The following is an 18710-nucleotide window of genomic DNA, read 5'->3' on the forward strand; positions in this document are numbered from 1 at the left end:
CGTGTGCCAGGCTCAGCCTGATACAATTTAAGGTGGTCCACAGAGCGCACTTGACGGGGGCGAGGTTGAGTAGGTTCTTTGGGGTGGAGGACAGATGTGGAAGGTGCTCAGGGAGCCCGGCGAACCATGTCCATATGTTTTGGTTATGCCCGGCACTGGAGGGGTTCTGGAGAGGAGTGGCGGGAACAATATCTCAGGTGGTGAAAGTCCGGGTCAAACCAAGCTTGGGGCTAGCAATATTTGGAGTAGTGGACAAACCGGGAGTGCAGGAGGCGAAAGAGGCCGGCATTCTGGCCTTTGCGTCCCTAGTAGCCCGGTGAAGGATCTTGCTAATGTGGAAGGAGGCGAAGCCCCCCAGCGTGGAGGCTTGGATAAATGATATGGCTGGGTTCATAAAGTTGGAGAGGATTAAGTTCGCCTCGAGAGTGTTTGCGCAGGGGTTCTACAGGCGGTGGCAACCGTTCCTAGACTATCTCGTTAGAGGAAGCGTTAGAGGAAGGTCGGTCAACAGCAGCAGCAACCTTGGGGGGGGGGGGGGGGGGGGGGAGAAAGAGAGAGGGGGGACTGCCTGGGAGGGTGGATGAGCACGAGATAACATGAAGGGTTGGGGAAACTGGCACGTACGGGTGAAGGCCAGTGTACAAAGCTGTGTAAATATATCATTTTGCCATGTATATATCTTGCTCTGCGCGATTTCTCGTTTTTTGTTTTGGTACGGGGGGGGGGTTATTGCTTGTAAGGGAGAAAAATTGTGTTAAAAAACTTTAATAAATATATATATTTTTAAAAAGGAGCCAAGGATTCAAGAGAGGTTAGTAAAGTTTCCAGACCACATTATAGAACAGACAGTATAGAGGTGGCAGGAATCTAACTTCAGGCAGAGCAAAAAAGGTGACAAATATATAAGGGAGGCGGTGAATGCAGGACTGAGGGTGTTGTACCCAAATGCATGCAGTATACTGAACAAGGCAAATGAGCTTGTTGCGCACATTGAAATTGGCCGGTATGATGTTGCGGGCATCAGGGCTGGGATCTGAATATCCTATCGAAAGGACAGGTAGATGGGCAAATGGGGCAGGGTTGTATTGTTAGTAAGGAATGAAGTTAAATTGATAGCAAGATGCGATATAGGATCAGAAGGCAAAGAATCTGTGTGGGTAGAGTTGAGGAATCGCAACAGTAAAAAGACCCTGATGGGAGTTATGTACAACCTCCTAGCAGTAGTCAGGATGTGGGGCAGAAAATAAATCAGTAGATAGAAAAGGCATAGAAGGAAGGTAATATTCCAATAATCATTGGGGACTTCAATATGCAGGTGGGGACTTCAATAGGCAGGTGGACTGGGAAAATCAGGTTGGTAGTGGATCCCAATTAAAGGAATTTGTGGAATGTTGAAGAGATATCTTTTGGAGCAGCTTGTGACAGAGCATACTAGGGAACCGGCAATTCTGGATTTACTGTATAATGAGGCAGACTTGATTAGGAAACAAGGTGAAGGAACCGAGGGGACAGGGACTACAATATGATAGAATTCACCCTGCTGCGAATTTACCCTGCTGTTTGAGGGGAAGAAGCTGGAATCAGATGTAATGGTATTACAATTAAATAAAGGTAAAGAAATGAGCGAGGAGCTGGTCAGAATTGATTGGGTAGCAGGGAAGACAGTGGAACAGCAATGGCAGGGGTTTTGGGGCTTTTTTCCGGAGGCACAACAGAAATTCATCCCAAGGAGGAGGAAACATGCTAAGGAGAGGTTGAGGCATCCATGGCTGACGAGAGAAGTCAAGGACAGCATAAAAGCAAAAGAAAAAGCATAAGTGGTGAGGATTAATGGGAAACCAGAGGACTGGGAAGACTTTGAAAGCGAGATAATAAAGCTTTTTTTGTGGGGGGGGGGGGGAAAAGAGAGATGACATGAGAGTGTAAGCCAGCTAGCAATAAAAAATCTGAGGTTTTTTTCAATACATAAAAGGCAAGAGAAAGGCAAGAATAGACATTGGACCACTGGAGAATGAGGCTGGCGAAGTAGTAAGAAACAAGAAATGGCAGATGAACTGAATAGTTACTTTGCATCAGTCTTCACGGTGGAAGACACCAGTGAGATGCCAGAACTCCAGGAGAATCAGGGGTAGTGGTGAGTGGACTCGCCATCACGAAGGAGAAGCTTCTGGGGAAAGTGAAAGGTCTGAAGGTGGATAAATCATCGGGATCAGATGGACTATACCCCAGGGTTCTAAAATAGATAGCTGAGGAGATTGTGGAGGCATTGGCGGTGATCTTTCAGGAATCACTTAAGGCAGAGAGGGTCCCAGAGGACTGAAAAATGGCTAATGTAACACCCCTGTTTAAGAGAGGAGGTCGGGGCAGCACGGTGGGGCAGTGGGTTAGCACTGCAGCCTCATGGCGCCGAGGTCCCAGGTTCTATCCCGGCTCTGGATCACTGTCCGTTTGGAGTTTGCACATTCTCCCTGTGTTTACATGGGATTCGTCCCCACAATCTAAAAGATGTGCAGGGTAGGTGGATTGGCCACGCTAAATTGCCCCTTAATTGGAAAAAAATGAATTGGGTACTCTAAACTTAAAAAAGGTAGGGAGGGAGGCAGAAGACGCGAAAATCTAGGCCGGTTAGCCTGACTTCAGTCATTGGTAAGATTTTAGAGTCCATTATTAAAGTCAAGATTGCAAAGTACTTGAAAATGCATAAGAAAATAGGACTGAGTCAGCACGGCTTTGCCAAGGGAAGGTAATGTCTGACAAATCTGTTAGAGTTTTTTTGAGGAGATAACAAGGAACTTAGGCAAAGGAGAGCCAGTGGATGCGATTTATTTAGATTTCCAGAAGGCCTTTGACAAGGTGCCACATAGAAGGCTGTTAAATAAGTTAAGACCCCATGGTGTTAAGATTCTAGCATGGATAGAGGATTGGCTGACTGGCAGAAGGCAGAGAGTGGGGATAAAGGGGTCTTTTTCAGGTTGGCAGCCGGTGACCAGTGGTGTACCTCAGGGGTCTTTTCAATATACATTAACGATCTGGAAGAAGGAACTGAGGGCACTGTTGCCAAGTTTGCAGATGATACAAAGATATGCAGAGGGACACGTAGTATTGAGGAAGCACGGGGGCTGCAGAAAGACAGGCTAGGAGAGTGGGTAAAGAAGTGGCAGATGGATTACAATGTGGAAAAGTGAGGTTATGCTCTTTTGAAGGAGGAATGGAGGCATAGACTATTTTCTAAATGGGGAAATGCTTAGGAAATCAAAAGCACAAAGGAACTTATGGGTCCTAGTTCAAGATTCTCTTCAGGCTAATGTGCAGGTTCAGTCGGCAGTTCGGAAGGCAAATGTAATGTTAGCATTCATGTCGAGAGGGCTAGAATACAAGACCAGGGATGTACTTCTAAAGCTGTATAAGGGTCTGGTCAGATCCCATTTGGAGTATTGTGAGCAGTTTTGGGCCTTGTATCTAAGGAAAGATGTGCTGGCCTTGGAGAGGGTCCAGAGGAGGTTCACAAGAATGATCCCTGGAATGAAGAGCTTGTCGTATGAGGAACGGTTGAAGATTCTGTGTCTGTACTCGTTGAACTGGAGAAGGATGAGGGGAGATCTTATTGAAACTTACAGGATACTGCGACACCTGGATAGAGTGGACATGAAGAGGATGTTTCCACTAGTAGGAAAAACTAGAACCAAGAACTAGAACTAGAGGGCACAGCCTCAATCGGAAGGGACAATCCTTTAAAACAGAGATGAGGGGGAATTTCTTCAGCCAGAGAGTGGTGAATCTGTGGAACTCTTGGCTGCAGAAGGCTGTGGAGGCCAAGTCACTGCATCTTTAAGGCAGAGATAGATAGGTTCTTGATTAATAAGGGGGTCATGGGTTATGGGGAGAAAGCAGGAGAATGGGGATGAGAAAAATATCAGCCATGATTGAATGGCAGAGAAGACTTGATGGGCCGAATGGCCTAATTCTGCTCCTGTGTCTTACGGTGTAAAATGGAACAGAATCCTGTGAAATTTAAAAACTGGATGTAATTAAAGAAAATCAAATCATTAACTATGTATTGCAACGCAGCACATTACGCTGGTTAAATAACTATGTCATAACAATCACATTGGTAGCAGAATTGCTAAAAACATTCAATTAAATTCCCTGCCTTGTTAAAACAGAACAACATGTTACAGATCTGATCATGACCTTTGTAGTGGCTGGCATATTGGTTTGGCTGAGTGATTCTGGTCCCATTACGAGGTATCGAGAGACATAGTGAGGAGTCCATCTTGAATTTTATTCCCATGCTTGAATAGGGAAAGAGGTTCGACACCAGCAACACCAACCAATCTGAAGGCAAATTATCCTGATCAACTTGAAAATTACACAAAATTTTGAGAACAGCAGTGGCAGTCGGATAAGCACAAGTAATCACTTAATTTGCAATAAACCTACAAAGTAATTATGATAATCTACTTCATTGTGGGGTATAAAACTAACCCTCATTTGTTTTAGAAGCAAATCAGGTTCAACTAAAAAATTTAGCAGCATTACCAAGATTAGAGCAGACAGGGGCAAAGGGATGATAAAGACATCAGCCATGATAGAATGGTGGAAGAGACTCGATGGGCCGAATGGCATAATTCTGCTCCTACGTCTTATGGTTATTCGTGACATAGGTGTACAGAGGGCACACAATAGGTGAAATCAATTATCACAAAATTATGATGTAGAAGCAGGCCATTTAGCCCATCGTGTCTGCACCAGCTAGCCGAATGAACAGTACGACTTAAAGAACAAAGAACAGTATAGCACAGGAACAGACCCTCCGGCCCTTCAAGCCTGTGATGATCATGATGCCCTACTGAAAAAACTCTTCTGCCCTTACTCGGTCTATATCCCTCTATTTCCTCCCTATTCATGTACCCATATCCAGATGCCTCTTAAATGTTGCTAATGTGCCTACTTCCACCACATCCTCTGGCAGTGTGTTCCAGGCACCCACCACTCTCCACATGAAAAGCTTACCCACACATCTCCCTTAAACTTTCCCCCTCTCACCTTGAACCTGTGCCCCCTTGTAATTGACACTTCCACCCTTGGAAAAAGCATCATTATCCACCCTGTCTATGCCTCAATTATGTTGACCTCTATCAGGACTCCCCTAAGCCTCCGTCTTTCCAGTGAAAACAATCCTAGTTCATTCAACCTCTCCTCATAGCCAAAGTGCTTTTCTTCTCCCTTTTCCCCGCATACCCCATGCATTGGTTCTATTCTGCCTGTAATTCTTTACAAACAGTCAGTTTGCTTTGAATATTTATGAAACCTTTGCCTATTGATTCTTGATTCATCACTCGGGTCATGAAGCAAAATTACATGGAACCTTACAAGAGATCAGACCAGTGATACAAAAACACATGGGACAGTGAGTAAAACCAGTGATACAAAATGGCAGAGTCTCATCCATTTATCACACCATGAAACCTCTTGCAGTAACAGATCAGTGATACATGTTTCCATGCAAACACATGGAATGTTAGTGATACAAAATGGTGCAGAACCTTACAGGATATCAGACCATTGACCGGTTAAGCACGCAGGACCTCTCAAGAGTATTGGATGAATTACAAAGGGATTAATCACTTGGACCAGAATGGAGAAGGATTTGAAGAACCAAAGTAACTGGCCTTGGGTAACTGCTAAAACTGCTTTGCTGCCATAACCATCAATGTTAATTCTTCTCCCTTGATCAGAGGATTAAAGACTACAATACTATTGCTGATTTTTACCCCCAGAAGTAACTGCTTGGAGCTAATTCTTTAAAAGCTCTGAACTTTAAACCTGGAATTTGTGATATCACTGCATCTCCTTCCTTTCCTATGCCATCAAGCTTTTCACTAGACTACAATAATTAACTTGACACATTGTTTTTGCCAATTGTTTTTGCAATTGGCCATGTCATAATACTGTCACATATCACAAAAAGCATAAAATCATAAGTAATAGGACCAGTAGACCACTTCGCCCATCAAGTCTCCTTTGCCATTCAATAAGATAGTGGCTAATCTGATTGGGGCCTTAACTCCAATTGAATTTAATCAAAACATCAAGTTATACCAATAGAGTAGATTATAATTAGAGACAGCCAACTAGGATTTCAGCAAGGAAAAGGTTCATCGACAAACCTGACAGAATTTCAGGAAATGATAAATATATTGTGGCTGAGGTCGGGGTGGGGTCAGAAAGTACAGTAGATGTGACGTACATAGACTTTCAGGAATCAAAGAGGAGACTATTGGAAAAAATTAAGGGTTGCTTTATAAACTTTACAACTTATCAAGATCACTGTTAAGGTTTCCATTGGGAAAAACATGACTCACCTTGTATCCTTTAGATTTAGTAATTTTGTGACTGAACCAGTGTTCTTCAGTTTTGAAGTAAAGCTGCCCAAAATCACTGGTGGTCCCCAAATTTTAATTATCTGGGCATCTTAAGCAATTACAGGTTTGCGAATGTTTGACGGAAATGGTCCGGTCCCTCTGGATGGGATAGTTGTTTAATTATGACTTCTACATATTTTTACATTACTCCAACATAAACTATGAGGGCAATTTAACCAAAACCGCTTGATGGGATCAGATACAATGTTGATTGTGTGTGTGTGGGGGGGAAACTGAAGTGACATCACAGAAAAGCTGTGACCCGAGTGGCTGGTTGGGAATCTACACCAAATTTAAAAAATTAAGCATTGGTAACTAATTAAACACATTGAAAACAGCGCGGGAGGAGAGAGAGCCGGGACAGTGAAAACAGCGCGAGAGGAGAGAGAGCCGGGACAGTGAAAACAGCGAGAGAGGAGAGAGAGCCGGGAGATTTAAAAAGCGCGGGAGCTGCGAGTCGGAACAGAGATTTAAAAAGAGCAGGAGCTGCGAGTTGGAGCGGAGATTTAAAAAGCGCGGGAGCTGCGAGTCGGAGCGGAGATTTAAAAAGATCGCGGCCTAGTTTCGGGAGCCGTTCAGAGGAGGAGGAGGAGCAGTCTCTGGCAGGGAGAGAACCTGAGAACATCTAAGACCCTCAGAAGGTAAGAAGGTAAGTAAGTGATTTTTACTCATTTTTATTACCTTTTCAAATTGTGTGTGTGTGTGTGTGTGGGGGGAAACTGAAGTGACATCACAGAAAAGCTGTGACCTGAGTGGCTGGTTGGGAATCTACACTAAATTAAAAAAATTAAGCATTGGTAACTAATTAAACATAATTACGTAATTATAATTTAGAGGGTTATCTAAGCCAGAGATCGGAGAGTACTATATTTAGCTTTCACATTTATAGTAGAAATCTAGTGCTAGGAAACAAATAGTTAACAGTAACTTTAAATTTTTTAAAAAACTTTTAATTTTAATTTACTAATTAATTGACGCAATGTCAGTTAGAGGGGTGCAGTGCTCTGACCGTGAGATGTGGCAGGTCCGGGAGGCTTCCAGCGTCCCGGATGGCTTCATCTGCAGAAAGTGCACCCAGCTGGAGCTCCTCACAGACCGCATGGTTCGGTTGGAGCAGCAATTGGATGCACTTAGGAGCATGCAGGTGGCGGAAAGCGTCATAGATCGCAGTTATATAAATGTGGTCACACCCAAGATGCAGGCAGAGAAATGGGTGACCACCAGAAAGGGCAGGCAGTCAGTGCAGGAATCCCCTGTGGTTGTCCCCCTCTCGAACAGGTATACCCCTTTGGATACTGTCGGGGGGGGGGGGATAGCCTATCAGGGGAAAACAGCAGCAGCCAGAGCAGTGGCACCACGGCTGGCTCTGATGTTCAGAAGGGAGGGTCAAAGCGCAGAAGAGCAATAGTAATAGGGGACTCTATAGTCAGGGGCACAGATAGGCACTTCTGTGGACATGAAAGAGACTCCAGGATGGTATGTTGCCTCCCTGGTGCCAGGGTCCAGATGTCTCCGAACGGGTAGAGGGCATCCTGAAGGGAGGAGGCAAACAGGCAGAGGTCGTTGTACATATTGGTACTAACGACATAGGCAGGAAGGGGTATGAGGTCCTGCAGCAGGAGTTCAGGGAGCTAGGCAGAAAGTTAAAAGACAGGACCTCTAGGGTTGTAATCTCGGGATTACTCCCTGTGCCACGTGCCAGTGAGGCTAGAAATAGGAAGATAGAGCAGCTAAACACGTGGCTAAACAGCTGGTGGAGGACGGAGGGTTTCTGTTATCTGGACCACTGGGAGCTCTTCCGGGGCAGGTGTGACCTATATAAGGACGGGTTGCATCTAAACTGGAAAGGCATAAATATCCTGGCCGCGAGGTTTGCTCGTGTCACACGGGAGGGTTTAAACTAGTATGGCAGGGGGGTGGGCATGGGAGCAATAGGTCAGAAGGTGAGAGCATTGAGGGAGAACTAGGGAATAGGGACAGTGTGGCTCTGAGGCAGAGCAGACAGGGAGAAGTTGCTGAACACAGCGGGTCTGGTGGCCTGAAGTGCATATGTTTTAATGCAAGAAGTATTACGGGTAAGGCAGATGAACTTAGAGCTTGGATTAGTACTTGGAACTATGATGTTGTTGCCATTAATGAGACCTGGTTGAGGGAAGGGCAGGATTGGCAGCTAAACGTTCCAGGATTAAAGATGTTTCAGGCGGGACAGAGGGGGATGTAAAAGGGGTGGCGGAGTTGCGCTACTGGTTAGGGAGAATATCACAACTGTACTACGGGAGGACACCTCAGAGGGCAGTGAGGCTATATGGGTAGAGATCAGAAATAAGAAGGGTGCAGTCACAATGTTGGGGGTTTACTACAGGCCTCCCAACAGTCAGCGGGAGATAGAGGAGCAGATAGGTAGACAGATTTTGGAAAAGAGTAAAAACAACAGGGCTGTGGTGATGGGAGACTTCAACTTCCCCAATATTGACTAGGACTCACTTAGTGCCAGGGGCTTAGACGGGGCAGAGTTTGTAAGGAGCATCCAGGAGAGCTTCTTAAAACAATATGTAGACGGTCAAACTAGGGAAGGGGCGGTACTGGACCTGGTATTGGGGAATGAGCCCGGCCAGGTGGTAGAAGTTTCAGTAGGGGAACATTTCGGGAACAGTGACCACAATTCAGTACGTTTTAAAGTGCTGGTGGACAAGGATAAGAGTGGTCCTAGGATGAATGTGCTAAATTGGGGGAAGGCTAATTATAACAATATTAGGCGGGAACAGAAGGACCTAGATTGGGGGCGGATGTTTGAGGGCAAATCAACATCTGACAAGTGGGAGGCTTTCAAGTGTCAGGTGAAAGGAATTCAGGACCGGCACGTTCCTGTGAGGAAGAAGGATAAATACGGCAATTTTCGGGAACCTTGGATAACGAGAGATATTGTAGGCCTCGTCAAAAAGAAAAAGGGGGCATTTGTCAGGGCTAAAAGGCTGGGAACAGACGAAGCCTGTGTGGAACATAAGGAAAGTAGGAAGGAACTTAAGCAAGGAGTCAGGAGGGCTAGAAGGGGTCACGAAAAGTCATTGGCAAATATTGTTAAGGAAAATCCCAAGGCTTTTTACACGTACATAAAAAGCAAGAGGGTAGCCAGGGAAAGGCAAGGGAATCTATGTGTGGAGCCAGAGGAAATGGGCGAGGTACTAAATGAATACTTTGCATCAGTATTCACCAAAGAGAAGGAATTGGTAGATGTTGAGTCTGGAGCAGGGTGTGTAGATAGCCTGGGTCACATTGAGATCCTAAAAGATGCGGTGTTGGGCGTCTTAAACAATATTAAGGTAGATAGGTCCCCAGGGCCTGATGGGATCTACCCCAGAATACTGAAGGAGGCTTGAGAGGAAATTGCTGAGGCCTTGACGGAAATCTTTGGATCCACACTGTCTTCAGGTGATGTCCCGGAGGACTGGAGAATAGCTAATGTTGTACCTCTGTTTAAGAAGGGTAGCAAGGATAATCCAGGGAACTACAGGCCGGTGAGCCTTACTTCAGTGGGAGGGAAATTACTGGAGAGAATTCTTCGAGACAGGATCTACTCCCATTTGGAAGCAAATGGACGTATTAGTGAGAGGCAGCATGGTTTTGTGAAGGGGAGGTCGTGTCTCACTAACTTGATAGAGTTTTTCGAGGAGGTCACAAAGATGATTGATGCAGGTAGGGCAGTAGATGTTGTCTATATGGACTTCAGTAAGGCCTTTGACAAGGTCCCTCATGGTAGACTAGTACAAAAGGTGAAGTCACACGGGATCAGGGGTGAGCTGGCAAGGTGGATACAGAACTGGCTAGGTCATAGAAGGCAGGGAGTAGCAATGGAAGGATGCTTTTCTAATTGGAGGGCTGTGACCAGTGGTGTTCCACAGGGATCAGTGCTGGGACCTTTGCTGTTTGTAGTATATATAAATGATTTGGAGGAAAATGTAACTTGTCTGATTAGTAAGTTTGCAGACGACACAAAGGTTGGTGGAATTCCGGATAGCGATGAGGACCGTCAGAGGATACAGCAGGATTTAGATTGTTTGGAGACTTGGGCGGAGAGATGGCAGATGGAGTTTAATCCGGACAAATGAGGTAATGCATTTTGCAAGGTCTAATGCAGGTAGGGAATATACAGTGAATGGTAGAACCCTCAAGAGTATTGAAAGTCAGAGAGATCTAGGACGACAGGTCCACAGGTCACTGAAAGGGGCAACACAGGTGGAGAAGGTAGTCAAGAAGGCATACGGCATGCTTGCCTTCATTGGCCGGGGCATTGAGTAGAAGAATTGGCAAGTCCTGTTGCAGCTGTATAGAACCTTAGTTAGGCCATACTGGAGTATAGTGTTCAATTCTGGTCGCCACACTACCAGAACGATGTGGAGGCTTTAGAGAGGGTGCAGAAGAGATTTACCAGAATGTTGCCTGGTATGAAGGGCATTAGCTATGAGGAGCGGTTGCATAAACTCGGTTTGTTCTCACTGGAACGAAGGAGGTTGAGGGGAGACCTGATAGAGGTCTACAAAATTATGAGGGGTATAGACAGAGTGGATAGTCAGAGGCTTTTCCCCGGGGCATAGGTTGAAGGTGAGAGGGGCAAGGTTTAGAGTAGATGTACGAGGCAAGTTTTTTTTTTTTTTTTTTTTTTTTTTACACAGGGTAGCGGGTGCCTGGAACGCGCCACCGGAGGTGGTGGTGGAAGCAGGGACGATAGTGACATTTAAGGGGCATCTTGACAAATACATGAATAGGATGGGAATAGAGGGATATGGACCCAGGAAGTGTAGAAGATTGTAGTTTAGTCGGGCAGCATGGTCGGCACGGGCTTGGAGGGCCGAAGGGCCTGTTCCTGTGCTGTACATTTCTTTGTTCTTTGTTTACACCCCATCCAATCCTACACTCAACCAATGGAGTGTAATATTGAGCAGAGTCCAAAACTAACAGAATCCCTACCTCATCTATGAAGTAGATAATAGAATCTGTACAGTGCAGAGGGAGGCCATGCGGCCCATCAAGTCTGCACAGACTCTCCGAAAGAGCACTCAACCCAGGTCCACTTTCCCACCCACCCCACCCTACCCCCATAACCTAACCTGCATGCCCCTGGACACTAAGGGGCATTTTGCTTCTTTTTTTTTTAACATGACGGATTCATCAAATCTGCACATCTTTGGACTGTGGGAGAAAATTGGGGCACCCAGAGGAATCCACACAGACACGAAGAGAACATGCAAACTCCAAACATGCAGTCACAAGGCTGGAATCAAATACCTGGCGCTCAGGCAGCAGTGCTAACTACTGTCTGCCCACCTGATCCTTTAGATTTTCCACCTGTCAAACAAAGTTAAAACAAAGCAGACTTTTTCTGTCTATCTTATTACGGTATTAGGTTTCTGATTAACATCACAAATGAGGTTCCAGGTAGATGAAATTATTAATTGTTAGAATTGAAGGTTTAATTGAATGTCTAACTAAAGCCGCAGGACTATTATTTCTGCAGGTCTCTGGTTTATTATAGAATTGAAAATAGAGCTTCATCCTTTTATTTTGGATTCCTAGTTGACATTGATTTTCCTTCATGAGTGAAAATCGTATTAGTACTGATTTTAATATATTGAGAATCATTAGCTGCTTCAGAAAATACTCCCTAATGTACCTAGAAATCATGTCCACATTGATCAACTTCAGTTGAATGTGTCTAAGTTACTCGCAGAAAGCAGATGGCAAGAGAATGATAAAAAAAAAGTGTGGATTGTCTTATTGACATTTCAGCTATGGATTGCTTTATATTGGTTGACATTCTCAAATTGTCAATGGATTGATTGATGCGTACACTTCATTAAGGTTGCTTTTCGTTTGCATTAGTATTGTTCACCTTCCATGCCCGAATAAACAAATCATATTTTGGTTACCAACCTGCTAGGTCTGGTTAAAGATGCACCCACTCCAGAGTCCCTGCGATCTCTTAATCCTACGGCTTCAGATTCATTAAGGGATTGACCATCGCGATCAAAGTCACTGGGAGTAGTTTGGCCATCTGACATTGAATGCCCTTCAAAGTCCAGCATTATTTGATTGGATGAGTGGAATTGTTGTTCACAAACTGAGAGGTCATCATCCTGTATTTCAGGTAATACATTTCTTGACCAATGATCAACAATCTGCTGCAGCCCATTCACATGCTGTAAGATATCATCCAAGTGAGGAAAAATATCCTCTTTTTCCAGGTCAATCAAATCACCAGTGCTGGCATATAAATGGGATCCAGGTACATTGTCATAGATGCTGATTCTACTCCCTTTTGGGTAACAATTCTTGGGTTTGTTAATGCTGCACTTCTGTTTTCCCAGAGAGATGCTTCCAGTCCGCCAGTTTACAGGACTGTAGTTGTCAGTCGGGGAAAGGCTTTCGATGGAAAGTGCCTTTGGAAAGGTGCCTGGTTTGTGATCCTTCGGAATGTGAACAACGAGGTTTTCCTGGGAGCGAAACTCATTTCTACGATTCTGATCTGCCACCTGCTTCGTTGTTCCTGACATGATGTCAACATCCTCAAGGTACATGCCACTTCGCTTGCTGTCAAACCTTCTCTTTCGGGATTTTAAGCACGGTGTACTTACAGCGCTACTGCTGGTTTCGGAGTGACTATCACTACTGGACTGAGTTGATGACGAAAATCCGCTCTTGCTTTCGTCTTTTGCTAAACCATCCAGGTTTCCACTCGCTATCTCTATACATTGCATGGTCTTCAGTGACTCGGGTTCCATTTGCAGCACAGGTGAGCTAATAACCAGGGCTCCAGATCGCAGACTTCCCTTTAATTTATGAGAAGCCCTTGGTCTTAAAGTTTCCATACGCTTTAGTAAATTCTTAGCCTTCGTTTTTGCATTGTTTTCAGGTTTAAGACCAATACTGTAGTTTGTAAAGTCTTTTGGAGTCTGTGGCAATGAACTATTCAGCGATGTGGAGTCTGGCATTGCTGTGGTTTCAGCACAGTTCCGCAGATAGCTTTCTGGGTGTTCTGTGGTTGCGTAGTTTGTTTCGACAGTTCTACCAGCCAAGCTCCTGCTATCACTTCCTCCGCTGCTTTCACTGTGAATGGAGGAGACCTCCGGTTCACTGAGGTCCGTGAGTACACTCTCACTGCTAGTTGTATTTTTTAGTTTCATGCCACCTGCAGAAAGATGACTATCTTGCCTTGGAAATAGCACGTCAATGTCATCCAGTCGTGACCATCTCTTACTGCTCCTTTGAAAGGTCCACTTGTCACTAATTGCACACAAATCATCTTCATCAGAGTCTTCACTCTGAAAGATCAATGCAAATGTGTTAATTTTTCATATTTCACATGGAAGAATAAATAAGTTACAGAAATTATGCATTACATTTCATTCTCCTATTTTTCTATGCTGTAAGATTTAGCAAGATAAGAATGCTCTTTGAGGTTTCATCAGTCACTCTGCACACAGGAAGCTGCAATAGAGATGTGCCTTGTGAAATAACAAAGTGATGAATAAACGTGCTTCAAGGAGTTTGGCCTCAGTGGATCTGACAATTCTTAAAATCATTCATTTAGGAAACAGCAGTATGTCTACAGACCTTCAGTTCAAATGTAAGTCCATGTATTTCAAAAAATACAATGATGTTGAAAACTGCCATCGCCTCACTTCTCAGCCACCTCCGACAATACCACCCCCACCCTCTCGGACAATACAATCACCACCCTCTCTATCATTGCTGCTTCCCCATCTCAAGCAGATCGGGGCGTCTAACTCTTGGATGCACTGTTCGGTTCACTGCTTGTACTTCAGTGGAAAAATCAATAGTGTCAGCAAGAATTTGCAAGTCATTTTCTAACTGGTCTCCTGTGAATCGGCAATGTTCATTGCTCTACTACTGGCAGTTGTGCCTTCAGCTGCCTAGGCCTTGAGCTCTACAATTGTTCCTTCAACCTCACTGCATCTCTACTTCTCTCTCCTCCTTTAAAACACTCTTTTTAAACCTATCCTCTTAACCAAGCTTTTGGTCATTTGTCCCAATATTTCCTAATGTAGTTCGGCAACATGTCTGCTCATACTCCTGTGTAGTGTTTTGGGCCACCTTGCTGCTACATAAATATTCTCCAACAAAAAATAATCTAACCATCTCCAGTTGTCATCTCTGGTTTGTTGCCGGTGCCACGTGATAGCGAGGCTAGGAATAGGGAGAGAGTGCAGTTGAACACGTGGCTGCAGGAATGGTGTAGGAGGGAGGGCTTCAGGTATTTGGATAATTGGAGCGCAGTCTGGGGAAGGTGGGACCTGTACAAGCAGGACGGGTTGCATCTGAACCAGAGGGGCACCAATATCCTGGGAGGGAGGTTTTCTAGTACTCTTCAGGAGGGTTTAAACTAATTTGGCAGGGGAATGGGAACCGGATTTGTAATCCAGCAACTAAGGTAGCCGATAGTGTAACGAGGCATTGGGGAAGGGAACACTGACAAAGGAGAGTACTTGCAGGCACGGAGATGGGTTGAAGTGTGTATACTTCAACGCAAGAAGCATCAGGAATAAGGTGGGTGAACTTAAGGCATGGATCGGTACTTGGGACTACGATGTGGTGGCCATCACGGAAACTTGGATAGAAGAGGGGCAGAAATGGTTGTTGGAGGTCCCTGGTTATAGATGTTTCAATAAGATTAGGGAGGGTGGTAAAAGAGGTGGGGGGGTGGCATTATTAATTAGAGATAGTATAACAGCTGCAGAAAGGCAGTTCGAGGAGTATCACCCTATTGAGGTAGTATGGGTTGAAGTCAGAAATAGGAAAGGAGCAGTCACCTTGTTAGGAGTTTTCTATAGGCCCCCCAATAGTAGCAGAGATGTGGAGGAACAGATTGGGAAACAGATCTTGGAAAGGTGCAGAAGTCATAGGGTAGTAGTCATGGGCGACTTTAACTTCCCAAATATTGAGTGGAAACTCTTTAGATCAAATAGTTTGGATGGGGTGGTGTTTGTGCAGGGTGTCCAGGAAGCTTTTCTAACACAGTATGTAGATTGTCCGACCAGAGGAGGGGCAATATTGGATTTAGTACTGGGTAATGAACCAGGGCAAGTGATAGATTTGTTAGTGGGGGAGCATTTTGGAGATAGTGACCACAATTCTGTGACTTTCACTTTAGTAATGGAGAGGGATAGGTACGTGCAACAGGGCAAGGTTTACAATTGGGGGAAGGGTAAATACGATGTTGTCAGACAAGAATTGAAGTGCATAAGTTGGGAACATAGGCTGGCAGGGAAGGACACAAGTGAAATGTGGAACTTGTTCAAGGAACAGGTGCTACATGTCCTTGATATGTATGTCACGGTCAGGCAGGGAAGAGATGGTCGAGTGAGGGAACCATGGTTGACAAGAGAGGTTGAATGTCTTGTTAAGAGGAAGAAGGAGACTTATGTAAGGCTGAGGAAACAAGGTTCAGACAGGGCATTGGAGGGATACAAGATAGCCAGGAGGGAACTGAAGAAAGGGATTAGGAGAGCTAAGAGAGGGCATGAACAATCTTTGGCAGGTAGGATCAAGGAAAACCCCAAGGCCTTTTACACATATGTGAGAAATATGAGAATGACTAGAGCGAGGGTAGGTCCGATCAAGGACAGTAGCGGGAGATTGTGTATTGAGTCTGAAGAGATAGGAGAGGTCTTGAACGAGTACTTTTCTTCTGTATTTACAAATGAGAGGGGCGATATTGTTGGAGAGGACAGTGTGGAACAGATTGGTAAGCTCGAGGAAATACTTGTTAGGAAGGAAGATGTGTTGGGCATTTTGAAAAACTTGAGGATAGACAAGTCCCCCGGGCCTGACGGGATATATCCAAGGATTCTATGGGAAGCAAGAGATGAAATTGCAGAGCCGTTGGCAATGATCTTTTCGTCCTCACTGTCAACAGGGGTGGTACCAGGGGATTGGAGAGTGGCGAATGTCGTGCCCCTGTTCAAAAAAGGGACTAGGGATAACCCTGGGAATTACAGGCCAGTTAGTCTTACTTCGGTGGTAGGCAAAGTAATGGAAAGGGTTCTGAAGGATAGGATTTCTGAGCATCTGGAAAGACACTGCTTGATTAGGGATAGTCAGCACGGATTTGTGAGGGGTAGGTCTTGCCTTACAAATCTTATTGAATTCTTTGAGGAGGTGACCAAGCATGTGGATGAAGGTAAAGCAGTGGATGTAGTGTACATGGATTTTAGTAAGGCATTTGATAAAGTTCCCCATTGTAGGCTTATGCAGAAAGTAAGGAGGCATGGGATAGTGGGAAATTTGGCCAGTTGGATAACGAACTGGCTAACCGATAGAAGTCAGAGAGTGGTGGTGGATGGCAAATATTCAGCCTGGATCCCAATTACCAGTGGCGTACCGCAGGGATCAGTTCTGGGTCCTCTGCTGTTTGTGATTTTCATTAATGACTTGGATGAGGGAGTTGAAGGGTGGGTCAGTAAATTTGCAGACGATACGAAGATTGGTGGAGTTGTGGATAGTAAGGAGGGCTGTTGTCGGCTGCAAAGAGACATAGATAGGATGCAGAGCTGGGCTGAGAAGTGGCAGATGGAGTTTAACCCTGAAAAGTGTGAGGTTGTCCATTTTGGAAGGACAAATATGAATGCGGAATACAGGGTTAACGGTAGAGTTCTTGGCAATGTGGAGGAGCAGAGAGATCTTGGGGTCTATGTTCATACACCTTTGAAAGTTGCCACTCAAGTGGATAGAGCTGTGAAGAAGGCCTATGGTGTGCTCGCGTTCATTAACAGAGGGATTGAATTTAAGAGCCGTGAGGTGATGATGCAGCTGTACAAAACTTTGGTAAGGCCACATTTGGAGTACTGTGTACAGTTTTGGTCGCCTCATTTTAGGAAGGATGTGGAAGCTTTGGAAAAGGTGCAAAGAAGATTTACCAGGATGTTGCCTGGAATGGAGAGTAGGTCTTACGAGGAAAGGTTGAGGGTGCTAGGCCTTTTCTCATTAGAACGGAGAAGGACGAGGGGCGACTTGATAGAGGTTTATAAGATGATCAGGGGAATAGGTAGAGTAGACAGTCAGAGACTTTTTCCCCGGGTGGAACAAACCATTACAAGGGGACATAAATTTAAGGTGAAAGGTGGAAGATATAGGAGGGATATCAGAGATAGGTTCTTTACCCAGAGAGTAGTGGGGGCATGGAATGCACTGCCTGTGGAAGTAGTTGAGTCGGAAACATTAGGGACCTTCAAGCAGCTATTGGATAGGTACATGGATTACGGTAAAATGATATAGTGTAGATTTATTTGTTCTCAAGGGCAGCACGGTAGCATTGTGGATAGCACAATTGCTTCACAGCTCCAGGGTCCCAGGTTCGATTCCGGCTTGGGTCACTGTCTGTGCGGAGTCTGCACGTCCTCCCCGTGTCTGCGTGGGTTTCCTCCGGGTGCTCCGGTTTCCTCCCACAGTCCAAAGATGTGCAGGTTAGGTGAATTGGCCAATGATAAATTGCCCTTAATGTCCAAATTGCCCTTGGTGTTGGGTGGAGGTGTTGAGTTTAGGTAGGGTGCTCTTTCCAAGAGCCGGTGCAGACTCAAAGGGCCGAATGGCCTCCTTCTGCACTGTAAATTCAATGATAATCTATGATTAATCTAGGACAAAGGTTCGGCACAACATCGTGGGCCAAGGGCCTGTTCTGTGCTGTATTTTCTATGTTCTATGTTTTGAATCCCCCAATATCAAATTCTCATTGAACAGAAACTGAACTGAACCAGCCATACAAATACTGCGGCGGCAACAGCAGGTCAGAGGATAGGAATCCTGAGGGGAGTAACTTACCTCTTGACTCCTCAAAGCCTGTCCGCTATCTACAATGCTTACATTAGGAATGCGATGGAACACCCTCTATTTGCCTGGATGACTGCAGCTCCAACAGCACTCAAGACTTGACACCATCCAGGACAAGCAAGCAGTGTGACTGGCACACCAGCATTCACTTCCTCCTCACCGCTGCCAAGAGACTCCCAAGAGACATTAGTGTACACTAGGATGCCCTGCAGCATCTCAACATGGCTCCTTTGACAGTACCTTCCAAACTCTCAACCTCTACTACCTTGAAGGACAGGGGCAACAGGTGCATGGGAACACCACCACCTGTTTCCCTCCAAGCCACTCACCATCCTGACTGGGAAGTATATCGCCATTCTTTCACTGTCACCTAGTCAAGATCATGGAATTCCCTTCCTAACAGTATTGTGGATATACTGGCACCACAGGGACTGCTGTGATTCA

At 45.2% G+C, this 18710-nt stretch overlaps 1 protein-coding gene across 7 annotated transcripts in view; it reads right to left on the reverse strand.

Annotated features, from left to right (window-relative positions):
- The window catches only part of LOC140391939 (stAR-related lipid transfer protein 13-like), a 938750-nt gene that overhangs the window by 40136 nt on the left and 879904 nt on the right, over nucleotides 1–18710 (reverse strand). For all 7 annotated transcript variants that reach the window (XM_072477005.1, XM_072477004.1, XM_072477010.1 and 4 more), the window contains one exon: nucleotides 12354–13741. In XM_072477005.1, the coding sequence (XP_072333106.1) occupies nucleotides 12354–13741 (1388 nt within the window). The remainder of the gene's footprint in view (nucleotides 1–12353; nucleotides 13742–18710) is intronic.

This window comes from Scyliorhinus torazame, chromosome 15, assembly GCF_047496885.1.
Source record: "Scyliorhinus torazame isolate Kashiwa2021f chromosome 15, sScyTor2.1, whole genome shotgun sequence".
In the NCBI taxonomy this organism is placed as follows: domain Eukaryota; kingdom Metazoa; phylum Chordata; class Chondrichthyes; order Carcharhiniformes; family Scyliorhinidae; genus Scyliorhinus; species Scyliorhinus torazame.